The 25,249-nt window shown below is 45.8% G+C and overlaps 4 protein-coding genes across 7 annotated transcripts; 3 read left to right on the top strand and 1 right to left on the bottom strand.

Moving 5' to 3' along the window:
* Positions 1–748: 748 nt before the first annotated feature.
* On the top strand, positions 749–9,101 carry Osi24 (Protein). Of its 2 annotated transcripts, none has more exons than XM_018113457.3 (6): positions 749–1,316; positions 6,328–7,300; positions 7,361–7,474; positions 7,668–7,829; positions 7,898–8,342; positions 8,442–9,101. In XM_018113457.3, exons 2-6 carry the CDS (start codon positions 6,376–6,378, stop codon positions 8,650–8,652), a joined length of 1,857 nt encoding a protein of 618 aa, XP_017968946.1. In that variant the 5' UTR covers positions 749–1,316; positions 6,328–6,375; the 3' UTR covers positions 8,653–9,101. The 2 variants fall into 2 exon arrangements, with proteins under 2 accessions (XP_017968946.1, XP_017968944.1); XM_018113455.3 differs by having other exon boundaries at positions 749–1,348.
* A 2,498-nt stretch (positions 9,102–11,599) lies between these two features.
* On the top strand, positions 11,600–15,543 carry Osi2 (DUF1676 domain-containing protein Osi2). 3 transcript variants are annotated; one of them, XM_018113463.3, is made up of 5 exons: positions 11,600–11,742; positions 13,927–14,302; positions 14,364–14,510; positions 14,677–14,813; positions 14,876–15,543. In XM_018113463.3, the coding sequence occupies exons 2-5, from the start codon at positions 13,929–13,931 to the stop codon at positions 15,418–15,420; spliced, it is 1,203 nt and encodes a 400-aa protein (XP_017968952.1). In that variant the 5' UTR covers positions 11,600–11,742; positions 13,927–13,928; the 3' UTR covers positions 15,421–15,543. The 3 variants fall into 3 exon arrangements, with proteins under 3 accessions (XP_017968952.1, XP_089112639.1, XP_089112673.1); XM_089256513.1 differs by lacking the exon at positions 11,600–11,742 and adding an exon at positions 13,143–13,463; XM_089256547.1 differs by lacking the exon at positions 11,600–11,742 and adding an exon at positions 13,483–13,830.
* A 2,324-nt stretch (positions 15,544–17,867) lies between these two features.
* Positions 17,868–19,431, top strand: Osi3 (Osiris 3). Its single transcript, XM_018113466.3, has 3 exons — positions 17,868–18,224; positions 18,569–18,744; positions 18,812–19,431. The coding sequence occupies exons 1-3, from the start codon at positions 18,132–18,134 to the stop codon at positions 19,389–19,391; spliced, it is 849 nt and encodes a 282-aa protein (XP_017968955.1). The 5' UTR covers positions 17,868–18,131; the 3' UTR covers positions 19,392–19,431.
* Positions 19,432–19,737: 306 nt separating this feature from the next.
* Osi4 (Osiris 4) lies at positions 19,738–23,944 on the bottom strand. Its single transcript, XM_018113467.3, has 4 exons — positions 23,239–23,944; positions 22,422–22,764; positions 22,055–22,356; positions 19,738–20,175 (listed from the first exon to the last, which is right to left on the bottom strand). The coding sequence occupies exons 1-4, from the start codon at positions 23,714–23,716 to the stop codon at positions 20,108–20,110; spliced, it is 1,191 nt and encodes a 396-aa protein (XP_017968956.1). The 5' UTR covers positions 23,717–23,944; the 3' UTR covers positions 19,738–20,107.
* Between the last annotated feature and the right edge of the window lie 1,305 nt (positions 23,945–25,249).

Raw genomic sequence — 25,249 nt, 5'->3', positions numbered from 1 at the left:
TTGATGACTCAGTAAATTTTGCCAAAGACCCGAATCGAAGGGATTGATGGGTTTTTGGAGGCACTTCTTAGACGTCTTCGGTTTGCCGCACGTGTTGCCTCTCTAATTGCCCATTACGCTAATAATTTGAGCCACATACTGAAAAGCGGGCGTGGCTGCAATCACCTTCTAGCTTGGGGTGGTCCATGTTATTCTGTAATGACTCGTATAGCACTCAATGAATGGGCATCTTTTGCATCTACTTTGCCTTCGCTCTGCAGTTGCAGTTCGGTTTTTGCCCATTAAAAACGAAAGTCAATTTGGCTTGGGTCCGCCGGCCTGACTTGGGCATTTCCGTTAATCTATGATGCAGGGCTATGACATTTATTGTTCGCGATGATGATAAAGCACAAATGGAGGAGATTTGTAATCTTTGGCGCTGCCGACATTGACGAGCTGCAGCCGGCCCAGGGTTAAATGGAGTCTCAGCTTTGGTTTTTCACACTCGCTCAGTTTTCATTAGCCTTTCAAATTTCCGTGTAAAAGAGAAAATCGCTTGTGGCTTTGTCACTCTGTTTACGACGCGCCGTCAATGTCAGCTCGGACGGATATTGCTCTTAGTGGAGCGCCAGCAGCCGCTCCACGCGCAGCGAACAGCTGTGACTCTCTGCAACGTAAGCCGTTACGTTCCGCTTACGCTTACGTTGCAGCCAGCCAAACTGGTTGATCGCACCCGCCGCGTCGACATCGCAGCCGTTGGCTTTCGCCCGACAGTCCAACTCTTGGCGAGCTGTGAGACAGTCGCAACGCAGTGCCGGTCCGCGCTTGGTATTTATGCAAATGAAAGCACACTTGGGCTAGCATTTAACCGTTATTGCGCGCCCATATCGACGGAATGCCAAATCGAGTAGAAATCATCTGAATATCTCGACAAATCGCAGATCTGACTTGTGCTCAAAGTGGGCTAAGTGAAAAGAGCCAAACGCAAGCGCGAACGCAACAATTGCATTGACAGAAGTGATGAATCGCAGTGTTGGCGCAAAGTGAACGGGTTTTCGGTCGGGTTTCGGTTAGTCGGTTAGTTAGTCGCTCGTTGCAGGCATTTCACCAACGCCGACTGCAATTCCAATTTCCGAACAAGTCAGAGCAAAAGCCAAAAACGAAAGTTTCAACGAAATTCGTAAAGTCTCGAGCCAAATTCTTTTTGGCGGAATTCCGCAAAAGTTTTGTCAAGTCCCCAGTGAGCAGTGCTAAAGGCCAAAGCCCGTAAAAATGTGTAAAACAAATCAATTAACCGCAAGCTGCAGCCAACTAAACTAATGCGCATTATCTAAGAGGTAAACTAATTAAAAAACCAAGCGGATTGAAAGTGAGTTTGTTTTCTGTTTGTTGGTCTCTTGGCATTTCGATGTAACGGCGCTGAAAATTCATTCGGCTCTATAATTACGTGAGATTTTGCGGAGATCTAAAGCAAGCGTGACAGCAATAATAGCCAAGTCAATTGTTAACATTTCACTGTCGACGAACTTACACCTCTCTCTCTCACACTCACACACACCTCTGCCTTTCTCTCTCTCTCTCAGTCTGTTGAATGGACTTTGAAATTGAAAGCGCGCCAGCGAGCTAGGGCTTGAATTGAATTGTTGAAGAGCTTGGTTGTGTTATATAAGACTTAACAACTGGCCTACCTCAATTAACAGAGAATCGAACCCGGCTACAGCAGCAACAACAACAACAACAGCAGCAGCAGCAACAGCAGCAGCAGCAACAGTTGCAACAACAATGTCATATGACACTTTCTATTCGAGTCATCCGAGTGTGTGCGAGTATGCGCCTACAAGAAAGTCCACAACTTAATTTTATTTGTTTTCGTTTTTGTTTGTTGTTTGTATTTTCGTTTTGGTCTTGCCTGTGGTTGTTGCTGCCATCAATCAACTGCAAAATGTTAATAATTTCACAGACTGCTGCACCGAGAGCTCATCATTAATGCGGAGACTATTGATTACCGAACGTTAAGCAGCTGTAACTGAAACTGTCGCAATGTGGAGCTGTGGTGCTGGCCGGTGGTGCGTGTAAATGTGGTTGGGCCTGGTGAAATGTATCTGCCAGATACATTCAGTGCAGCACACACACACACAAAGTACTTTCATTTCGCTTACTGGCAGCATAAGTGTCTGCTGCTGCCGCTGCTGCTACTTCAGTTGCTTCTGTTGATGATTTCCAACTCTCGCTTTGAGGACGTGCAGCAGCGGATGAGCAGCAACTTTGAAAGTTGCCACTGCGAGTGCAACTGCCGCCAGTTGACGAGTGCCATACGCATCCGACAGATAGAGGCCGCATGCACATTTGTCTCTGACAAATCGTCCAGCCGGAAAAGAGGCGCTGCGCGAGTGCCAACGCGATTTGGCTGCTAGTCTCAAATTGAGCTGTTGGCCATTGTCATTGGATGGGCGGCAGGTCTTTGCAGGGATTGCGTAATTTGTGCGCCAAAACAATTCAATTTGGATTTATTGGCCGGTGCTTAACGACCGCACGCGATGCGGAGATGTAACTTTCTAAAGCATCCGCATCAAATGGCATTTTTTTTTTGGCGATCGGGGACTGCAGTTAAAGTTATTTTTGGCCAACAGCAAGGCGAGCAAGGCATACACCACGCATACAAATTAGTCAATTTGATTGGCAGCCGACGCCCCAAAAATCACAGGCCAAAACCGGGGGGAAACGAAAAACAATCAGCGCTTAATGGGCCTGGGCTGCAGGCGAAATTGGTAACTAATTGGCGAAAACAACATTTCACATTTGACGCACAGCCAAATTGCATTACACGGGCCAATCGCGGCACGGAAAGCAGCGGCGGCGAATGGATTGGCTCGGCTCAGGAAATTGATATGAATTGACATTCAAGCACAAACCAAGAATAGACTAGAAATTGGTGTGGAGTGGAGAAGCGACTAGGTATATACATACATATATGCGCAGCTAGATTTAGCCATTAATCAGAGTGGGGAGTATGACAGGAGCTCATTTAAGCCTTACTAAATTGACTTTTTACGTTGTTTTCTTTTGTTTTCTCTCTCTCTCTCTCTCTCTCTCTCTCTCTCTTTTTTTTTTATGAGCTATTTCAGGACGGACTTTAACTTTTGATTGATTGCAGTACTTATTGAATGGATTTTATTTTAAGGATGAATTCCGGCTGTGCTTAAGTTAACAAAAGATGAACAAATCGAGGATGTTGTTGGAACAATTGCGGAAAATGATTTGATTTTTATCAATTGTTTGGAATTCTTTGAACAACTGTCAATGTTGCCGCAACTGGCTGTCATTTCCCCAAGGAACTCAATTTATTTGCTGTGCTCTGCATATGACAGAAATGATATGAGCTCACACAGCTAACTAGCGCTAGCCCCCAGTTGTCCGTTTGCCTTGCCATCTAAGCGAATATATTGATTTGCCTGATGAATGCCAGATACTTGAATATCCGAAGTCCACATTCCACGTTCTGCATGACAGAGACTTAGTAGCTCTTAAATGTTTGACTTTATTTGCAATTATAACGAGTTCTTATTGCAGTTGAATGCCTAAAGCCACACTCTATCAGTCCACAGAGGGTATGTTCAAGTGACTTATTCTATAAGTTTCCGATTCCCATGCCGTCTTCACTCACACAACTACCCTTCTCTCTCTCGAATGGCCGACAATCCCATTTGGCTTTTGGCCAGCCTTTGCGTCTGTTTGTGGCAAGTGATTCGGCTGGGGCAGCTGATAACTGGTTCTAGACCACACTTGAGCACTGTTGCTAACGGTTATGTCAGCCGTTTGGCCGAGACAATTGCGACGTCCAAGTGTTTGTTTATGAGCGCTTTTGACCGCTAACTGGCGGCCGTTTGTCAACTTGTTACACAAACTTGTTGCGGTGGCTCAAGGCATTGTCTAACTTTTGTACTTTGTGTTATTACCAACAGCAGTGCGTGCTCGAGCATGTCGCAAATGCTGACAGTGAGCTTAATAACCCCGCAGCTCTGCACACACGTCAATCTCTCCTCTCTCTCTCTCTCTCTCGCTCTCCTTCTCTTTCACTCCACTGTCTGGTGGCCTTTTGTGCCTTTATATAAAGCTAATGACATTCGCATGCAACAACTTGGACGCGACTTATGATCCAATTCCATCAATTTGCATTAAGGCAACGGCGACGGCGGCTGTCATAAGTTTCGAAAAGTTTTGCGAATTAATTGAGAAACTTGCGTCTGCGACTAGAACAGAGTTTTGAGATGAGCCAAGCCCACACTGAGCCAGAAGCAGCAAAAGTAAAAGGCCACGAGCCCAGAGCCAAGCAGATTAAAAGCTGCTGTCTGCCAGCTGCAGTTTGGCTGAGCCAAACTCGTGCCACATGTGGGGGCAAGAATATTAGAGCATGAAGCCAGCTGGAGCTAGAAGAGAATCAGAAACTAGCAGCCTGGCTTGCTCCGCTGCCCTACAGAGAGATGCAAACATCGTGATAAAGTCTCGTTAGTTGGTTCTGCCCGTCGACTTTCGGGTTTCATCTAAACATTTACATTCTGGCAGCTAATTTGCATGCAGACATCGCAGTAAGCACAGCTCGAGCAGACTGCGGATAATTAGAGCCAAAGCCCCTATGAGCACGGATTTTTCAAACGCGTGTGCAAGTGAATAACTAAGTTAGTTTGTTTGCCAAGCATTGGCAGCTCCAACTGCAACTGCAACTGCAACTGCAACAGTGGCAGTAAATGCGTCTGTCCATGATAAATGATTGCAGCGAGTGCAACGTGAATGCACCATTTATAAAGCATCAGTATCATTTGCTGTTCGTGTTAATTAGTTTTTCAGCAGAGAACAACTGCTCGAACTGCTCATTCGTCTTCTGCTGGCTATTAATATTTGATTGCTTTGTGCCAAATGCAGTCAGCTGACGTATGAATTAGTCTCAATGCGTTACACACACGAACGAATTTGTTACAATAAGCTGGTTGAATGCTTGCGGTGTGGCCTGAGCTCCAGAGTTCACTTTAATTTGCAGCAAATTATATATTTGAATTGAAAATAATATGCACCATTTAAATGTGTGAAGAAAGTGCTTAGAATAAAACACAATATATAATATAAATTAGTATAGTGCAAATGTTGTATAATTGAATTATTTCAAAGGACTTGGCTATTTGGCTAGAAACTGTGTGTGTTAATTGAAAATAGAAGCTATATATGTATGTACACAGTGCCAGGTCAATTGCGCTGCTTGAGTATTCTCCAAGGACTCGGAACTGCCACTTTATATAATACATCGATTATGCCAGTGGCAACTGTCAGTAGTCGCACTGCAATAATTATTGCCAATTTTCAATCAGCCTAGCGGAATAGCTACAATTGCCTAAGCCTGCTCATTATCAACATGACGCAGTTGGAGGGAGCTTAATTATGCTAACTAACAACTATTTGCTGATTCGATTTGAAATCGAATATATTGCATAATTCCAACATTTTCTCTGCATGCCGGTGTTAATATAGATCATATGATTTCATAAATCAACAAGAGCACTGAGCTATGCAGTTTTATAATTAGAGCTCTGCCAATTTACCTATTGCAAACGCATGTCAAAACTATGATAAATCAGTAAATATTTAATTATATTACATATTTTATAATCATCAAACAGAATATCTTTATTCACTTAATAAGTCTTCTCAAAACCGAAAGAGAAAAGAGTTTTTGCTCTTCAATTGTGTTGCTCTCTGAAGCTGAATACCTCTTGATAGTAATTCTGTAATACTCGTTTTTCTCGAGCACATTCATTATGCAGCCAAGCAGCAGCAAAATCGAAAGTGAAAATTCGACATGAAAATATCGTGAGCTGGCTTGGTTTGTCGGGCGCAGCTTCAGCTGAACCGCTGAAATGTGGTGCAAATATAAACAAACTGTATACATTTTCACTTTTGAGGCGCCTAGAGGAGAGGAGAACGGCGTGCGGGGAGTCTGGGTGCTAAAAAGCGTCGCCGACAAAGACAAATAAAAAGTGTGCGACGTGCATTGCTTGCTTAACGCCTAACAAAACGCCGCTGGCTGCGCTCTTCGGTTGGAGTGTGAGGAGAGGGGAGTGGTAAAGGCAGAGGCAGAAAACAAGGAGAGAGGGAGAGAGGAAGTGTTTGGTTAATAGACAAGCTGATTAACAAGTGGGTGGGCAGCTGCTGCAGGTCACATTCGGCGCGTCTGTCACGCACGTGCTGTAAAATGATTTATGCGCCAAGCGAATCGCAGCTCTGGCCAATCGCTCAAACCGCCCTCGCGGCGTGAGAGTGCGAGAGAAACAAGTTTAACGCCTTTGGCTTTCATTGCAGAGAGCGTAACGAACAGAACGTGCAACAGCGATCCAGCGAAACGGTGGCATGAAATTGATGCACAAAATAAAAGAAAAACACAACAGCCCAGAGATTGAGATACAATATAAAAACAAATTACAGCAGAGTGGTGCCGAGTGGTGCAGCAAAAGTTTAATGAAAATGCTAAGCAGGCCGAGCGCTGTTGCCCGACGTCAGATCAAATTAAAAGCAAACACGCACAGAAAGCGACGCTGCAGCCCGCTGCTGTTGCCATTGCTGCCACTGCTGCTGCAGCTGCTGTGCCAGCTGGGGCATGCCACGGTGTTGACAAATGGCGGGCACAATCAAACAGGCGGCGCTGCTGGCCAGGCCTTCAGTCAGCCTTTGACGACGATGACGGGCGTGGCGCGTAACGACGACAACAGCTTCCGGCCCATCCTGCCCAGGGACATCAGCCCCGAGTTTATATCGCGCAATGTGTTTACCAAATCGGGGCAGTACCGGGTCTTCCAGCCGGTCGAGGGCGAAAGCGACTTGCGCCTGGCAGTCGCTGTGAAGCGCAAGGATTACATGCGAGAGGATGCACCTGCAGAGTCACACAATGGTTGGGCCGAGGCAAGGTCGAAGCCAGCTCAAATGTCAACAACTACGACAACAACAACGAGAGTAACAACAACAACAACAACAACAACGACGAAGCCAACAACAACCACAAAACCCTTTGAGAGAGTTAGGCAGCTAAACGAGAGCTCGACTGCGATGCAGAATGAGCTGCAGGGCCTGGAGGACTTGCTCACCGAATATGTGCAGCAATTCTTCAACGAGGGCAAATATGAGGCGATGCCAGGACTCGTGTTTGCACTGCAAAAGAATCACACAAAGCAGCACGTGGAGAAACCCGTCAGGCTCGAGCGCAGCCTTTTCGAATCGGCCAATGTGGAGCTCAACGTTCCCCGTGCACTGCAAAGCGCTCGGCTATTGTTTTTTGCAGGTAAGACTTTGCGAGAACAACACTCTCGCACTCACACTAACGCATCTCGTTCTCCGACAGGACTCAAGAAGATAATGTGGCCCATCTACATGGCTTTGCAGGTGCTAAAGAGCTTGCTGTTCGCCCTCTTTCTGCCCACAATCATTGGCAGCGTGAGTCGCCTGATTGGCAAGGGTGAGTACTGAAGCATCATTAAGTAATGTGACTGAGTAATAAAGGGGAGTACTCATTGCTCCAAGTAGTTAAGCAATAAAATGTTTAATCTTTGAAAGGTAGAATGCATAATCAAGCTCATATCTGCTGCTCGTTCACTTCCTCCTGGAATATATTGTACAAATATTTATATAATTTGTCCATTCATTAACAGGCATTACCTCGGGCTCGGCCAGCTCCGTGCCGTTGTTTGTGCGTCCCATGGATCCGCCGCAGGAGCTGGACTTTCGGGACAACAGCCTTAACTTTGAGGAGGATAACAAGTTCGCGATGGCCGATGATGGTAAGCCGAATGCTGGCTATGAGTACAATGCAGGTTTGTTGAATTGCCCATTCGATGGCATTCGCCCAGCTAATATCCTTTTGCTTTCCCCTGCCATACAGAGGCCTCGCAGCAGCAGGCGCAGTACGCGCCGTTCAATCCCAACTCGCTGAACTCGGCCACGCTGTCGAGGTACGGCGGACAGCAGATGCAGGACACGTATCTCAGTGCGCTGCAAAGCATTGGCGCCGCCTCCTTCAAGAACTCGCAGAGCCTCTCGTCGGGCTCGTCCAGCGGCATGGCGGCACCCGGCATGGCCAAGAAGCCCGCCTCGCCCGCCAACATGAACACATTCCAGAGCTTCCAGAAGGTGCCAAACTCCTCGCTGCTGTTGTCCAACTACGATCCCTTCTACAGTCCGCTGCTGTCGCGTCTGGACTCGGTGTTTGCCCAGCTGAAACTGAACTCGGAGAACGAGCACTGTCGCGAGAAGCTCATCTGCCTGATGTACGCCAATCCCGCAAAGTATGCTCCGTACAGCAACCTCGTCTCGGCCCAGCTCAGTCGGTGAGTATTTCTGCACGCCCGAAATTATGCAATGAATCGGCATTAGGCGATGTGTGAAATTCGTTAAATTTGTGTATTATTTTCTGATTCATTTGGCAGCGAGCTAAATGAATTGCGCAAGCCGACCTCCGATAACCCAGACATCCTGCGCTTCTTCAAGTACATGCGCGCCGCCAAGGATGGCCAGGATGGCGTCGACTGCGAGCAGTCGTTCGTGAAATGCAAAGAATTCAAGGATTTCGAAAATCCAGCAATGCTCTCCACATACAACGACATCAACAAACTGGTGGAGGCCCGCAAGCTGGCGTAGGACGCAGAAGGCCAGACGAGCCAGACGAGCGAAAGGTGAAAGTTCGCACGAGTCAGGACCTGGGCACCCCAGGTGTTGATGCCTGTAGCTGTAATTATGCAAATTTAACTTTAGCCTAGCCATACATGAATGCATATGTGCGACTATACATTATTTATCTGTACACATACATACATACACAAACAACATGCTGCGCATAGACATAAATATTCGTATAAATATTTATGCAGCTTGAATATGCTGTCAGCTGACGACGGGTTGTGTGTTTCGGGGCTTTAATTAGAGTGCTGTAAATAGAGAATTTTTATGTTGAATAGTTTAATTAACACGCAAAGCAGTTGCTGTTATCTTTAGCCATTTAGTTGAGTTGTTTAACGGATTAATTTATTGAATATGCTATATAATTTATGTATTTGTATACATTATATATGTACTTATTTATTTATTTATTTATTTATTTATTGAATATTGTTATATCCACTTAGTCAGCCTGATTTGCTTAAAGCTGCTTAAGCTCCTATACAAAATGAATAAAAGTTAATCTGTATTATAAAGCTGACAACAAGATTTTCATTAGGACTTTTCCCCGGGGCCTTATGAAAAATGGGACAGAAGCAAATGAAATGTAAGTATTAACGAACGAAATGTAAATTCAGTATAATTTATATTTAAATTTAGTATGCAAATATTTGATGACAAAACTGCAAAATAATTATTAAACAAACATTTTATCTATGCATGAATGTTTGTTGTTCTGTTATGACTTTTTTACATATCATATCATATGCTGATATATGATCAGCAGACCCAATGGATTTCCCATATAACAAAAACATTTATGCATAGTTACAATTATTATTCCCATGCTTCTGGAAACTCTACCCGTATGTTAAAGAGATAAAAAGGATTTGCAAATGTTTCAAAACTTTTGTTTTTCCATCGTACGCTCAACTTCAAAGCTGTAATGTTATATGGACAGACGGACGTCTGTGTCAAAAACTAGTTTTCAAAGCATTTGCTCATCAACCAAAAGCAAACGAGTATCAACGATTTTTGGAAAACTGATGAGAAAAAACTAATTTGTTTAACAATCTGTCAGTCTGCCCCAAGAGACATTTTAATTAACTCCACCCTCGCTGTGGATGTTTCTGTAAATGTATCTTTGGCTGAGTGTATGTGTGTGCGTGTGTGTATGTCTATTACATGAAACGAAAACCAAGTTTAATTTGTTTTTATGTTAGCAAGTTAGTCGAATATGCCTGGCCCTATGAATGCATTATATATTAAGATTTCAGCTCATGCTTTATCTGAACGTTTTCTATTGAATAGAATAAATTTACACACACCATCTCCATCTCTTTCACTTCATTTTTCACTCCTCAAGAGCTGCTTTTCACAATAAAAATATACATGGAAAGACATGTTTATTATACCACACTAAACACATTTTTGCAATTTTCTTTTGTTACTGAGCTATTGCCCTTTATGCAGTCGTATGTGCCTGACAGCTGATTTCCGGTTGAAAGAGTTTGCTGGCCACGCTGGAAGGGTGAACTAGCATGCAATGTAAGCAGAGTGCTGCACATCTAATTATACCCTACACTCATGGCTGGTGTGGTGTATGATAGGTGTGAATGTCTGCTGGCTTAACCCATATGGACGCAATTCTGTGTAAGCATCTGCAGTGGTGTCAATTTGGTCAAATGACTTCGTGGAAATGCTCTCGAATTGACAACATGACCTACAAATGTATTTATTTATTCAATGAATTCGTATGAAATCTGAATTAACTGAAGCGCATAATATTATGTTTTAAGCGACGATTCACATGAATCTTACAATGAAGATTTCATGGTCGGGTGGACAGATCTGGCTGCCACTTAAGTATTCTTTAATATCTGTCAGTTCTGGAATGTGCGATTTGCCAGAGCATCGGCTAATTGGATGACAAGTGGAGCTGAGCAACATGGCAGCTGCCACAGCTGTCCAATCCGCATCATGACTGTCACAGGCCCACCGACTAGGAAATGTTCGAGTTGCGTTTGTGTCCGAATGGTAATTACTGCTCCGGCGCTGCCTAGCCTGTTGTGTCGTATAAGTGTAATTTTCTCTGCAGAACTCCCTCGTTGACGGGTGGCGAACAGAAAGGCGCATGGACTAGAAACGCCAGCCGAAGTGGGAATTTCCCAATTTCATCTGAGCTTTGGCTTCTCGGGGGTTTTCCTGAAAGCAAAAATTGGCTCACACCGCAGCCGAAGCACGCAAAATCCGAAAATAAAGATTGGTGCATTGCAGCCTCAGCTGCATGCGGGCAAATCCCAACATTTTTGTTGTGGTTGTGGCTGCAAGCAGTTTGTTCACATTTTGCCATGACTTTAAATTGAGCGCTGTCCCCCAGTTTCGTGGGCGTGACTCAGTCGCAGCCAAGTCGCAAGTTGTCTCGAACAGTAAAAGTGATTATTACCTGTGCTCAGCATTACATAATCTGTGGCGCTGGCTGTGACGTACGTTTTCCCGCTGATCCGCATGGTGAGTCATCGGCTCTTTAAATTAAACTCGAATTTGACCCAAGGCCTCGACGTGCGCCACAATAATTTTGGGGATTTCTCAAGGCGCTTGCGACGCGCGGCCAGCCGGACGACGAAGTCGTTGACGCCGCAGCCCACAGACCTACATCGCTTAGCCAGACCCCAACCTACCGCAAGTGCGAGCGTGTTGACGTCTTCGGCTCTTTAACATCATCATGAATGGCCGCTTGATCGGGCGAGTGCCTCTCAGCTATCCGCATTGTAGATTTGCGCTGGTGTCTGGGCCTCAAGCTCTGCTCTGGCCCATTGTTTCGTTGCGTGTGTGTTTGTGTTTGTGTTTGTGTCTGTGTTTGTGTTTGTGCGTTGACTTGAGGCACAAAAAAAGCAACGTTTTTGCTTGCACCTCTTTCTCGACACTTCTCGCATTTCATATAAAATCTTTGCCGAGCTACGGCAGCAGCACAGTCGCTTCAGAGCCAGCTAAAACACCGGGTCTGAAGACTTCAGTAAGCCGTTAAGGACAAAGCCAACAAACCCAAGTATTTATAGGAAGCAGCAAAAGGTAAAGCGGACCACAACGGAAAACAAAACAAAAGTGAAGTGAAATGAAGTGCGACGTGTTATGCAATATGCGAAAGAAAAAAAAAAAAAAGGAAAAAAAAGTGACATGGAAAAAGCCATAAAGTAAATATCAAGAGTGTGTGCTACAAAAGGCGATTCATAAACATTCCCATATATGTATCATGAACGCATGATTACAAATAAATTGAGTAACATCTGCCATTTGCATATGTTTTGGCAACGCTGATGTCTACAACATTTCATTGACCTTCAATGGTTGATGCTAATCCGAAAGCCAAACAAATGGAGCCCTCTCAATATTTGCTTTCAATTTCGCAAACATTTACAGAAATTAGTTGTGAGCTTGTGTGAAAGGCACTTAATTTTAATTTAATGCCAACATCCATTTAATTTATTCAAAACACAGTTTACATCAAATACTGATTTACTACCACACCACACCCCAATGGGGTCATTAGAGTAGCCATAATGCGAAAAAGTGATGCATACTTTGCGGCTGCTGCAGAAATTTTCAAGTTTCGCTGAAAGTTTCCGGTCCGTTGCCTACTTTTGTGCGCTTCCATTAATGTTGCCATAAATATTGCCAGTTGCCATAATGAAGCGTACGTTGCACAGTTTTTTGGCGTTTCCAGGCATCAAATTCTATTCAATCGCATTCCTTTGTGTTGTGGTGCATTGATTAAACTGCAAATTCAACTCGCCCGAACGGTAGCACGGCAGGATACTTCCGTCGACGTATTGTGGCATAATAGGAAATCGATCGATTCCCTGTCAAACGAATAAAGAGCAAACGAGCAACTGCTCGCAAATGCAACAACATTTTCCATTATGTGTGCTCTGCAGCATTCTTGTGGACTCGCCGTTTAATATAATTCAGGCTTTGTACGACATTTTTTTACAGTCCACATTTCTGGTTAATTTCCAGTCGTACCTGGATCAAAGAGCAATTTATTTTATAACCCTTATTGAGTTTTGGTTTGGTTTTGGTGTTTTTTTATTTTTCATTAAATTATTTACAACGGATTTGTCTGGCATGGCTCGAGGCAATGAGCTATTATATAATGAAGCATTTCTGGCATGACTAAGGCAAATAGTATTAAAAATATATAGAATTATGTAACTCCAAGCATTCACTCCGTCTTCGAGATAAGATTTTTTCACACCGCCCGAAAGTAGGCAATACTTTTTTCCTTGAATTTAGTTGCGTCCATTATGATGCTCTTAGATACATAATTGAATAATAATATATAATTTATATAATAAATAAAATTTATTATATATTACTTTTAAAAAATTATGAAAGTTATATATCAACATTATTATAATATTCCAAAAATATTACTTTTTTACGACACATATTGAAGGGCATTAAGTTTTCTATAATGCAATCCAGCTTTTCCTGTTTATAGTCGATTAGCCTTGCGCTTTGTAAATTTAACACAATTTCAATTACGTGCAGTTGCTTTGGCCAGCTCATTGCGGACAAAGGGTTAAGTGGCCACAAGAAGAGCCCACAAAAAAAGGCAAACTCAACCTTACGAAAAATAAATAAAAACCGGTTTGATTGCATTTCACTTTGGGCCGCAAGCAGAGTTCAAAATTTCGGTTAATGTTCGGCGCCAAAGCCACAGAAAGCTCGCCTATCGGCTCGAGCGAGCACCGCGGACTCTGTTAGCTGTAAGCGCTGCGCTTAGCTGGAAAGTGAGAGTTATTACGTGTGCGCAAATAACTGCAAAAGTTGGGCCCCAACAGCGGCTGCCAAAAGCTTCGCCAATGGCCGTGACAAACGCGATACACCGGCCGCTTCTTCAAACTGTGTCAGTTGGGAGCCGGGTGCCGAGCCCACGCTAGCTAAAAGCCAATCAGCTCGACCACTAAACAAACAATGAGCATTAAAGTTGCCAAAAAAGAGCTAAGCATCGCACACACACGCACACACACATATATATAACTCATAACTTTTGTCTCAAGCCCAGCTGAGCTCCGCTTGCAGCGCGCAGCTTCAGAGCCGTCAAGCCAATCGCAGAGAAAACATCGATTGACCGGTCCCGACTCAATTGGCCGAAAAGTGTTTTTGTTTTTTTCACTTTTTTTTTGTTTTGTGCTTTTTATGTGCTTTTTATGGGCCATTCGGCTAATGCGCCTGAAATTTTCTGTCTTTTAGCCATGACAATGAGAGCGCTCGCCTTGCTGACCATCGTGTCTTGCTGCGGCATCAGCCTCGTGGCCGCCGAGGGGCTGCGTCTGCCCGACCAGCAGTCGTCCAGCAACATCCAACAGATCTATGCGCCGCAGTCGCAGCAACAGCAGCAGCAGCAGCAGCAACAGACGCTGCAGTTCCAGCAGCAGCCACAGCAGACGGCGCAGCCGGGCGAGGAGCGTGGTCGCTCCTCGATTTTGAGCATCTTCGGCTTGGGCAACGACAACGATCCCTATTTGGCGCGCACCAACAGCAACTGCTTGAGCGGCGACCTGGCCGAGTGCTTCAAGACGCAGGCGCTCAACACGTTCGATGAAATTTTCTACAAGGATCAGTATCGGTAGGGCTCGCCTTCCATCATTTAAAGCGATTCGTGCTCACCTCTTGCCTCTCCTTCACAGTCTCTCGGACTTTGCGCGCGTCGTGCGGCTGCCTGAGACACAGCAGCGCTCGCTGCTGCAGGAACCCTTCGAGTACTCCGAGGAGCCGCGCTCCGAGGACGACGACTGGAATCTGCTGGTGAAATACGCGCTCCGCCGCGCCGAACGGTAGGTCGTAATGGGCAGACAATTAGTCAAATGACTTCAAGTTTTGCCAATTAATGTGGGTCCCGGCTCGCCTAATTGACTCGCCAGAAACTTTTTATGAGCTCAGCAACTTATGCATAAAGAATATTCGCCCTTGTTTGACCACATCCTTTTTCCTGTGCCGCAGATTCATCAAGTCCACTGCGCTGGAGCTGGAGTGGCCCGAGGAGCTCACCGAGGCCGGTCGCTACGAGGCGCGCTTCATAGGCAATGACATTGACGACGAACTGGATGTCATTGAGAACAAGCGCGCCGGACACTTCTGTAAGTGATTCGGTGTCTCATTCAGTTCCTGATGTAGACTAACCTTGCCTCTCGTTCTGCAGCTCGCAAGAAGTTGAAGAAGATGATTATTCCCCTGCTGCTGGTGCTGAAGATCTTCAAGCTGAAGCTGCTGCTCTTCCTGCCTTTCATCCTGGGCATTGCGGGTCTGAAGAAGATTCTGGGCCTGGCCGCCATCATTTTGCCAGGCCTGTTCGCCTACTTCAAGCTCTGCCGCCCGCCAGGTGGCGTCGGAGGCGCCTTTGGCGGTGGCCTGTCCAGTCTTTTTGGCGGCAAGCCCGCTTTCCCCGAGTACACGCCCCAAGGCGTGGGCGCTGCCACCTACTATCACCATCATGAGCACTACGAGGGCGGCCATGGCGGCCATGGCGCACCCGGCCCGTACTACCGCCCGGAACCGTCCTTTGCCAAGCCCTACAGCGACTACTACAGCAAGAGCTACCAGGGCCAGGAGCCCATCCAGGGCCAGGTGGGCGGCAACTCCATTAGCTTTGGCGATTCGCATGACGCCGCCTACAATGGCTACTATGGTCGCAACACCGGCAAGGATATCGCCGCCGAGCCGCAGGCGACGCCACAGAAGAGTTAAAGGATGTTCCGGTCTAGACCAGGTCGGTTTGTTATTTATTTTCGCGCCCTCGGCACTGCATTCCTATAAGAATATTTATTGCTCTAACTGTAAATAAAAGTCCATTGTTAAGTTCAAAGCAAACGCCGTTTGAGTGGGTTGATGGGGTGAAGTGGGTTGAGTGGGCGTGCCCGCTTCTGCTCCAATCGAAGGGGTGTACTAATTAGCGATGGAAAATTTCACAATTCAGTGTTTCTCCAAGTGTGCTCGTGTAGCTGCTGTCTGCTGTAGCAGCGCCCCTGCAGCCGCACTCTTCGCTCGCATGGGCTGTGGCTGCCTTTGGAGCTGCCACAGATAAAATGCAGCATTTAATTAAGGCAATGAAATGCCGAGGCGAGAAATTGACGGCCAGCGCAAAGGAAAAGTGGCCTGGCGTGTTTAATCTTGCTTTTCTTTAACGAGGGCCGCCACCAATGTTTGCCTCTTGAAGCCACAATAAACCAGAGCAACCATAAAAGTTTCCAATTTTCCCCACCAAAGGTAGCTGTAGGACAGGCTGCCTTTATTTGATTACCGGCGATATTTATAGCTGACCCATATTTTTGAGTTTTGGGGTTTGGCCAAACAAATCCACCTCAGATTCGGATCATTAATCTTGTTGACTTGACTTTGTAACAATAAATACTCGTTAGGGAAGATTTAAGCATGAGCAAAGGAGTGAATTTTTATATATATACATTCATTTATGTATATTATAGTTTATTCAAACAGTTTTAATATTTCTCTAGGTATTCAATTTGAAACATTCCAGCTTACACATTCAGCATGAATAATTCACTCCAGTATAAATTGCAATTTACATTAAGAAAAAAAAACAATTACTAATTGGTCAAACAAGTGCAACGGCTGCAGCTTCGGGCGATTTGTGTACTCTGGACTGTGTGGTGTGGCCTAATTGATGCCATTAAAATGGCAACAACTCAAAGCGTTTTCCGTTTGCTCTGCAACTTATGCTTACAGCGAGCTAGAAAAAATATATTTAAATACTATTGTGCGACGACTTAAAGGTAGTCTTTAGTTGGCAGGTAAGACAGGTATTCCTAGCTATGCAGCGCTTTTATGAATTGTTTTCATTTGTATCAAATTAAGTGCCAGCTTGAGCTTTTTCTGAATGAAACCTCGCTTGGCGTGGTCTTGACCATGGCGTTGGCAGTTCAAAGTCAATGCCAAAACCGCAAAGCTGTCCACACTCGCCCCCCACTCCTGCTCGGCCAGCGGCGTCTGTGCTCGCCGCCTGGCGACTGGTGACAACACTGGCGTTTCGTCGACGACAGCGTCAGTTCAGGCGAGTGGACCACATTTTTCGATAGAAAGCGGCAGCAGCACTTGAGAAATTGTTATGACTCTGCCAGGGGCCGACGGCAGCCAGGTGGAGCAGGCAAGGAGCAGGAGGTGGGGCCAACTGACTCAGACGGACGCAATGTTTTTGATTTTGGTGCGGTTTGATTTGGGACCACGCAGCAGCAGCAGCAGCAGCTCAACGGTTTATGGCCAGATCGTGTAGCGGTTTCTGCGCCCCACTGCCAACCACTTTCGTCGTGGCGTGCCACATTTTGTGGAGCGGCCGTTTTGTGGCTCATGTTAGCCTACTTAGGCCGCCTCGCAGCTCTCTTTGATTTGTTGCTGCTGCTGCTGCTGCTTGTCGGCCGATTTGCAGTGTGTGCATTAATTCAGCTAGCGTATGATGGCCAAATTGATTCAATTAGTGGGCCAAGCACGAACCCTTAACAGTCGGCCACTAAGCCTACCAATTGTGCCCCACCTTAAGTTGTTGCATGAGCTGTGAACTTGAACTTGATAATGCGCACCTGTCGCAGGATGTGGCCGTTGCTTGGCATATTAATCTGAGCCGTCTTAGCTCGACTTTCCCTTTGAGTTATGAGCACATACAGATCTGTGGCCAAAGCCCCGATCACGTGTGGCTTAATTGATGCAAACTAAATTGTTTTCACGCTACCATGCAACATGCCACAGAGTCCCCGACCACAGCACTGCCGAGGGTCTGTGGGAAAATTGGCCTGTTTGTTGTTGGGAATTGGGTCTGTTGTTTACTTTCAGTCGCATTGTTTTGGCAGAGCCAACGAAAGAAAACAAAAACAAAGTCAGCAAAAGCAGCTGCAGAACGTAAGCAAAGTCAATTGGCCGACTCAGTGCTTGGCTTGACTTGGGGCCATAGACAGCGCCCGCTTAGAATTTCCTTGAACTGGCTAAACAAGTCCCAGTGCCATTTGCAGCTTTTGACAGAAATATACACACACACGCGCACACATAGACAGCACTTACACTTAGCCTGCGACTAGTTTGACGCTGCAAAAACAAACGTCGACGCCGACGCCGACGCTGGCTGCGGCCTGCATTGTGTTTGCGTCGCTTTTGGCCGCTTTTCATATAAAATCGAAATCGCTGGCGGAAAATTCGCATTAGGTTTTCTTATAAGACGACGATGTCAACAGTAACCGCTGAACAGTCGACGTGACATTCGAGCCAAGCGTAGACGCTTCCGCCAAGTGCTGTGCGTGCGTGTATATATAAGTGTGTGTGTGAGTGTGTGTGAGCGCGTACCAAGGACATTTATGAAACACACAGTCGAGCATTGTGTACAGTGAAATAACAGAGACAAATAAAGATAACAAAGAAGCTAACTAAGCAACAGCGACAGCAATTACAACAAGATGCAAACATTTACTTTCTACACGCTGCTGGGCATGGCGCTTGTCCTTGCCACAGCACGTGCCACGCCCACCCAGAACGGAAGTGACAACTCGGTAAGGTCAAGGCAAGTTTTGCACTTGCTAAGAGCAAACGCAAGGGAAGTAGAGCAGCTGCCAGCGATAAGAGAGTGAAAAATCGCTGCTAAGTCCAGGCATTGCGACTATCCTGGCGAATATCCTGGCTTGAGCCGATAGCCCATGCGTTCGGTCCCAAAAATCTTATCAATTTCCAAACATGCCCCCAGGACTGCAGCCCATTAATGTCAAACCTTTGTTTGCACTCGACCAAGAAATGGGTCAAATAATTATTGCTTGGATATTTTTATCGGCCGGCAGCAGCAGCAGCTGCTGCTGCTGAGTTGTAGCCGTTGGCTAATGCCATTAATGCTCCTTTCCAGATAACCGGCGACTATGTTGGCAAGGAGGAGGAGCAGGCCATGATTAAGCTGAACGAGAAGTGCATCCAGAACGACAACCACTCGTGCAGTATGCTCAAGACGGTCATCTTTCTGGACCGCCTATTTAAGAAGTCGAGCATTGATTTGAGCGAGAACTTCCGGGTCTCGCGCAACAGGTGAGTGTCGTAGCAGCGAGCTCTCTACAGCTCTACAGCTCTCTCAATTCGCTTGTGCTCCGCATAGAGCTGTGCCCGACGTGCCAGACGACAGCGAGGATGAGCTGCTGCTGGCCCGCGCCATGGACTCGGACGAGGAGTCCTACGGCCTGCTGATAGCCAACAAGCTGTGGCGCTTCGTACGCTCCCGCACACTGCGCTACAAGTTCTCGGACAATGCGGACTTTGTGATGAGCAGCGGGCCCAAGGGCAGCCTCAACGTTGGCGTCTCGGTGCGCCCCATCGAGGCGCTGGAGGAGGGCCGCGGCAAAATGAAGAACATGGGCCCCGTCCTAATGATGATGGCGGCCAAGACGGGCATGGTGGGCGCCATCCTGCTGAAAGGTCTGTTCCTGCTCGCGGGCAAGGCGCTGATTGTATCCAAAATAGCGCTGCTGCTGGCAGTGATCATATCCCTGAAGAAACTGCTCTCGCAGAAGAAGACCATCGTGGAGGTGCCGTCGCATCATGACAGCTACAGCTCTGGGTGGGCGCGCGCTCTCGATGGCTTCGTGGAGGGCCTGGCCCAGGTGCCGGCGCACATTATGGCCCAGGAGGCGCAGGAGATGGCCTACAGTGCGCAGCAGCCCGCCAAGGTGGCGCAATAAGAGAATGTTAAGCAACAACAACAACAACAAGAAAACACAATTAAGAAACAAATAATTGCACTACCAAATAATGCGAAGCTTTTCATTAATGTTGCATTTATAAAGTGGGGGCCGCGCTTTTCTCATTATAGTTGTAATCACGTTTTCTCTTTTCATGATGCTATCTCGCTCCCACGTTCTGTCTTACTTCACTTTGTAATTTCTTTTTAATTACGCTTTAATTGCGTGAACTTTACTTTCTTTCACTCTACTTGTACTTTATTTATTTATATTTACATTTACATATATTTATTTATTTAAATATGTTAATTCAATATTCAACGTTAAATAAAATACATATTAAATAAATTTTCGAGACAATTTTCGCTCTTCATTTTTATTAATTAGAACTCGTTTTATTTGTTTTTTTTTTTTTTTTTAGTTTTTGTAGCATTTTTGATTGCTAGTTTCAGGTATTTTCAACTACGTGTGTGCGTGTGTGTGTGTTAGACCTAACTCTAAACTATAAACGATTTGAGAAATACAACATAAATAGCAATAAATAAGTAAGTTAATTATGTTAATTAAGCAGCTTAGAGCACTCCTCGTTTGCCGGGCATCAGATGTTCATTTGTTATGGCAGCAGAACCTCCTCACCTTCTCCTCCACACTGTCCTCTCACGGTCTTTGGTTGCGGTAGGGCCCAAGAGCTGCACGAATCGGCCTAAGCCCAGCCCCTACGGGCGGTAAAAGGGCAACTGCGGCTGCACGTAGTTGTAGATGAGGGGTCGTCGGGACTGCGTGGCTGCAACGAATACACCAATCAGTACCAACGCTCACTGCCCAAACACTTTCTACTTGTTTTCATAAATTCTTCATCGAAGTACGAAATAAGTTTGCAATCACTAGCCAAAACTTTCTTTCCACTCTACTCTTGATAGCCCGCTTGTGTGCTTGCTTTACGTGCAGCCGCAAAGTATGCAGCGATTTAATATATGTCCAGAGAGAGTTCCGAGTGCGTATGTGTGAGATAGAGAGAGAGATAGTCTATGTGTGTGTCTCTTTTAATTGCGGCTTTGTTGAATTAAGTGGAAACAAAATGCTGGCAGCATTGACTTTAGCCCCACTTTGTTTGGCTTAAACCGAAACTTTGTGCAAACAGTGGATACGACTTATTAGAAAACTTTGGAACGTGCTCCGCTCTGTGTGCACTGCCTGTCCGCTTACAAATTTGCAATCTAATAAGCAATAGGCAGTGCATATTCCAATATTGTGCCAACTGAATGAACGAGCAACAAGTTGTGTGAACCCACGCAATATCGCAGCCCCAAATTGGCGTCAAATGTTCTCTACGCAGATGCAATTAGCTTCCTGCAGCACAGAGTACGTTCGTCAAAGGTATTCTTGGAAATTAGTGAGTGGATTTTCCGTTTTCAGTTTCATATGCTGTCAATCTGTGACGGTTGCTACTCCGATGTAATATGAAATGGGCCTGTATTATTCACTGTAACAGCTATATTAATAAGAAGTGTTGTATGGAAAAAGTTTAAGCTGTACCTTTGTGATAAGCGACATTGATTGAATAGATGTTTGTACGAGATCTCAAACGTTCCAACATTCTATAATAATTTTATATAAAATGTGTTGTATATAAAAACAACGCCACGAGATGCTAGACTGTTAGATACTCCAACTCAAAGATCTGTTAGATTTCGCTGTGGCGTAGGAGAAGTCTCAGGATGCCAGCACGGACATGAAAGCCTACTGTATCGGCTATCGACTTCAAATTGATTGAATATCCTATTCAGCTTTATCTGTGATAATTACACCGCTTAACTACTGTCTCCTTTAATCTATGCATTCTGAGCTTGTTATCGTCCTTATAAAAAGAAAAAAGGAAAGGGAGACGACTCCTATGATGTATATGCTAACTAAATATAAATAAACAAAGTATTGCTAAAACTAGTATTATGAAACCAATTTGAAATAAATCATTAAATTTGATGAATGCTAACCAATAAAAACGTATTTCTCATCTCATTCCATTTGCCTTCTTACATTTTTTAGTTTTCATTCCCGTGTTTAGTAGTTGGCAGCTAAATTTGCCAAACTAATTAATTGGATCAGTCTAGTTAAAAACTTATTTTCGCTATACCAGCATATAAATCAATCAAATCATCAATAAAGAAATGCATCGAATGCTTGCATTTCTCTCTACAAGATTTCTTGATAGATTTCTTCATAGACCAATGGAATTCCTGACTTATTCATTATCTCTTAAGCCTGCAATCTCAGTGCATATAAAGCTAGGCACATATGATTTGAAAGTCATTAGGATTTCGAAACCTCGCACAAAGTAACTCCCTTATACAATAAAAGTGCAGTGCTTATTTATCTGCTCCCATAGTACTCATATAGTGTATTACCAAAACAGCCCAACCGTGCGAAAGCAAAAGCTAAAATATATACACACTACTCAGAAATCATCCCCATCCTCTTCATCGTCTGCCTCAACGCTCGCCTCGGCCACGGCTGCGGCCACGGCGAGCGTGCTGGCATCGATCTGGCCAGAAGTGTGCCAGAGGCGTTGGCCTGGCGATCTACCAGAGCGCAGAGGCCACAGGGGCTTGGCTATCTGAAACAAGGGTAAGGCTGTTTTATGACGCCGCACAGAATGCACTTACTCTTCGCCATCCAAGAGTCCTCACGTTTGATCTTGTGCCCCAGGCCGCCATACGCGCCGAGGGCGGCCAGCGGATTGGTGTTGTTGCTGCCATCGCTGGAGACCTGCGACTGCAAGTGGCTCTCAGCGGCCATGCTCTCCAGGCCGGGATGGCCTGGATGCGGCATCTGGCCACCGCCGGCGACAGCCAGTTGATGCAGGGCACTGGGGAACATCTCTGGCGAGATGTCGGGTGAGTGCATGGGGTAGTCCATGCCGTAGGGCATCATGTAGGGCGTGTGCTCCGGGAACTGGTACATCATTCTGAAAATGGAGATTGGGTTTATGCTCTGGGGCAGTTGCTGATGATTATGATGCTGTCGACTCACTTTTCACTGGCATTGTCCATTAGTTTCTTGATCAGCACAATGGCTGCGACGACAAAGGCAATTTTCGACAGGATTAGAGCCTTGAGGGTCAGCAAACCCACCGCCTTGGCAGCCACCATCGTCCAGCCAAAGGTTGTGGCGGCCAGATACATGGGTATATACATTTGGAATTGCTTCTTGTCCTGATGCTGGTGTCGGCGACGTCCACCGAGCAGGCCACCGCCGCCTTCGTCGCCACCGCCCAGCAGGCCACCGCCACCGCCGCCGCCGCCACCGAGCAGTCCGCCGCCTCCGCCACCGCCGAGCAGTCCGCCGCCACCGCCGCCGTTGCCTTGCAGGCGTCCTGTACAAATTTATGGAAGCAGGACACGTTTTAAGCTTTATGGCTTTAATGTAGCACGATGTGCGTCTGTGTGAGTGTGTGTTTGTGTGTGTGTGTGTGGGATAATAGTAGTTCGGACTGGATTGAATTGGAGCGTTCTGATATGATTGATGTTTCGACGAGCATCACACCTAATGAATATAAATAATGGCTGCTGGAGCAGCAGGCCTTCTGGCCGCGGGGCCATTTATATACGCCAGAGGTCCTGCCAAGGTTAGGCATTTGACAAATGCTGCCCGAAGGTACGAACCAGTCTGTCTGTCGCCCTGGGCCAACTGGCTGATGGATGTGGGCTGCATAACAACTAATCCCGAATACGCCGAACGAAATGTACTCCAATTGGGCAGCATATGTTATCGGATGCCAATCGGAGTTAAGTGACCGCACCAGCTGCCAATTAGGTACAGATCAATCAGGCGCACCAAGGACCATTACCTGTGCCACTCGACGCCTTCTTCAGCAGCGCCACCTCAATGTAGTCGCTGTCATCCTCGGCCCGCTGCACACTGAACACCATCGGACCCACGGGCACACGTATGGCATTGCCGCTGATGAAGTCCATGAAGCTGGACATGCCGCGCCCGGTGCCCCACTTGTGCTTGTGCGCCTCGTCCAGCGGCGGCAGCTTGACCAGATCGAAGAGACCCAGCTTAATCGTCTCGCCACGGCGATACGAGGACATGATGCCATTGGCCACGCCGTGCAGGCAGCTGGCATTGTTGGCGCACTTCCAGCTCAGCTTATCCAGCAGATCCGTATTCTCTGCACTCGGCTTGTGCGTGGGCGTCGCCTCCGGCTCAGTGGCCACCGTATTGGCAGCACGGGCTCCGCTACGCTTGTGGATTGCCGCCGAGGTTGGCGTCGCGCACAGAAGCGCCACCAACGCGCAGCTGGCAGCGATGTAGTGCAACATTATTTTGCGTCTATTTATCGATGCAACGGTCTTTATCTAATCCAGCAGTTGGCCAGCACAGCACAGCACTCAAATATATAGAGAAACACTAAACAGGATTAGGACGAGGACGAGAACGAGCGCGAGTACGCGGCGTATCCTTCATATGGATATTCTTCCGAGTAGTTGGCAGCTGCTGCAGCGCGTTGCAACACGCCGATATAAACACTAATTACTTGCTGTTGCATGCAACTCAGTTTTATTGTTTGCCACAGCCATTGCAGCAGCAACATCAGCAGCAGCAGCAACATCAGCAGCAGCAGCAGCAGCAGCAGCAGCATCCACGGACCAGCGACGTTGGCGTCGGCATCTCTGCTATGCCTAGGCATATTATGCTGTGAACCACTTTGCTACAGTTTTGATTTCAAGACAAGCAGCTGAGTGACGGCCATCGCTCAGCGGGCGGCACCACCAATTGCAGCAGCTAGACATGCCATGCACAGTGGCACAAAACCGAAAAAGCGCACAACAAATTATTCAGGGTAAATAATAATATATTTTGGTTGAAAAAAAAAAAAAAAAAATTGAATTAAAAATAAAATAATAACAATCAAATTTAATTAAACAAAAATAGTAAAAATAATGACAATAATTAATTTAGTAATACAAATAAATAAATTATAATAATAACAATAATTGATTTAGTAATACAAATAAAATAATAATAACTATAATTAAAAAATTACATTAAATAAATAACATATTTTCCAAAATTAATTAAAATTACTTAAAATACTGATCACTAATTTAAACTCAAAGGGGCTTCTTTTAAGCAACTATATATATAAGTAAATATTTATTTTCCTAAAATTTAATATAATAGTTCAATTCCAATAAATGGATGATATTTCGGCTAGATTTTATATCTACTGAGATCTCGATATACAGACGGAGGGATGGACATGGCTAAGTCGACTCAGCTCGTCGCCCTGACTCCATATTCTATGGAGTTTGCCAAGCCTCCTTCTGCTACATGAATTTCCTATTGACTTCTCACTTTCAAAGTTCAGGGCTCAGTGTATAAAATATTTCCAATATTTATTAAATCTCATCAATTGTAAATTACTTTCGCTTAGATTGCTGATTGCTCCACTGTGCAGCTGCTGCCAGTGATGGCAATTGCCAAGTTTTGTTCGCCATATTTGGCCATCTGTTTGCATGTGAGGCTTTGATCTCTGCCAGAGTTTGGCACTGTCAAAGGTTCAAGGACTGAGCTAATTAGAGGCAATTGCAATAGCTGCACGACAAATGCTCATAGTTGTGCGAGCCTGCTCAGCTGCTCGGGTCCCCACCACATTAGCCAGGCAGTGCTCTAATGTGGTTAATTTTCTGCTCATTAATTTGCGAGTAATTTGCACAAAACAATTTTGCAGGCAAAAGTAAAAGCAAACAAAGCCAGCGCCGACAATTAAGACAGAGCCAGCCAGCCAGCCAGTGGAGGCCAGTGGGGCAGGCAGGCAGCTGGGGTGTAGTGGGGTGGGGTGTCGTGGCGTG

This window comes from Drosophila navojoa, chromosome 2, assembly GCF_054131105.1.
Source record: "Drosophila navojoa isolate 15081-1374.11 chromosome 2, UAZ_NAV_1.0, whole genome shotgun sequence".
NCBI lineage: Eukaryota > Metazoa > Arthropoda > Insecta > Diptera > Drosophilidae > Drosophila > Drosophila navojoa.
This window is presented reverse-complemented; position numbering and strand designations above follow the sequence as displayed.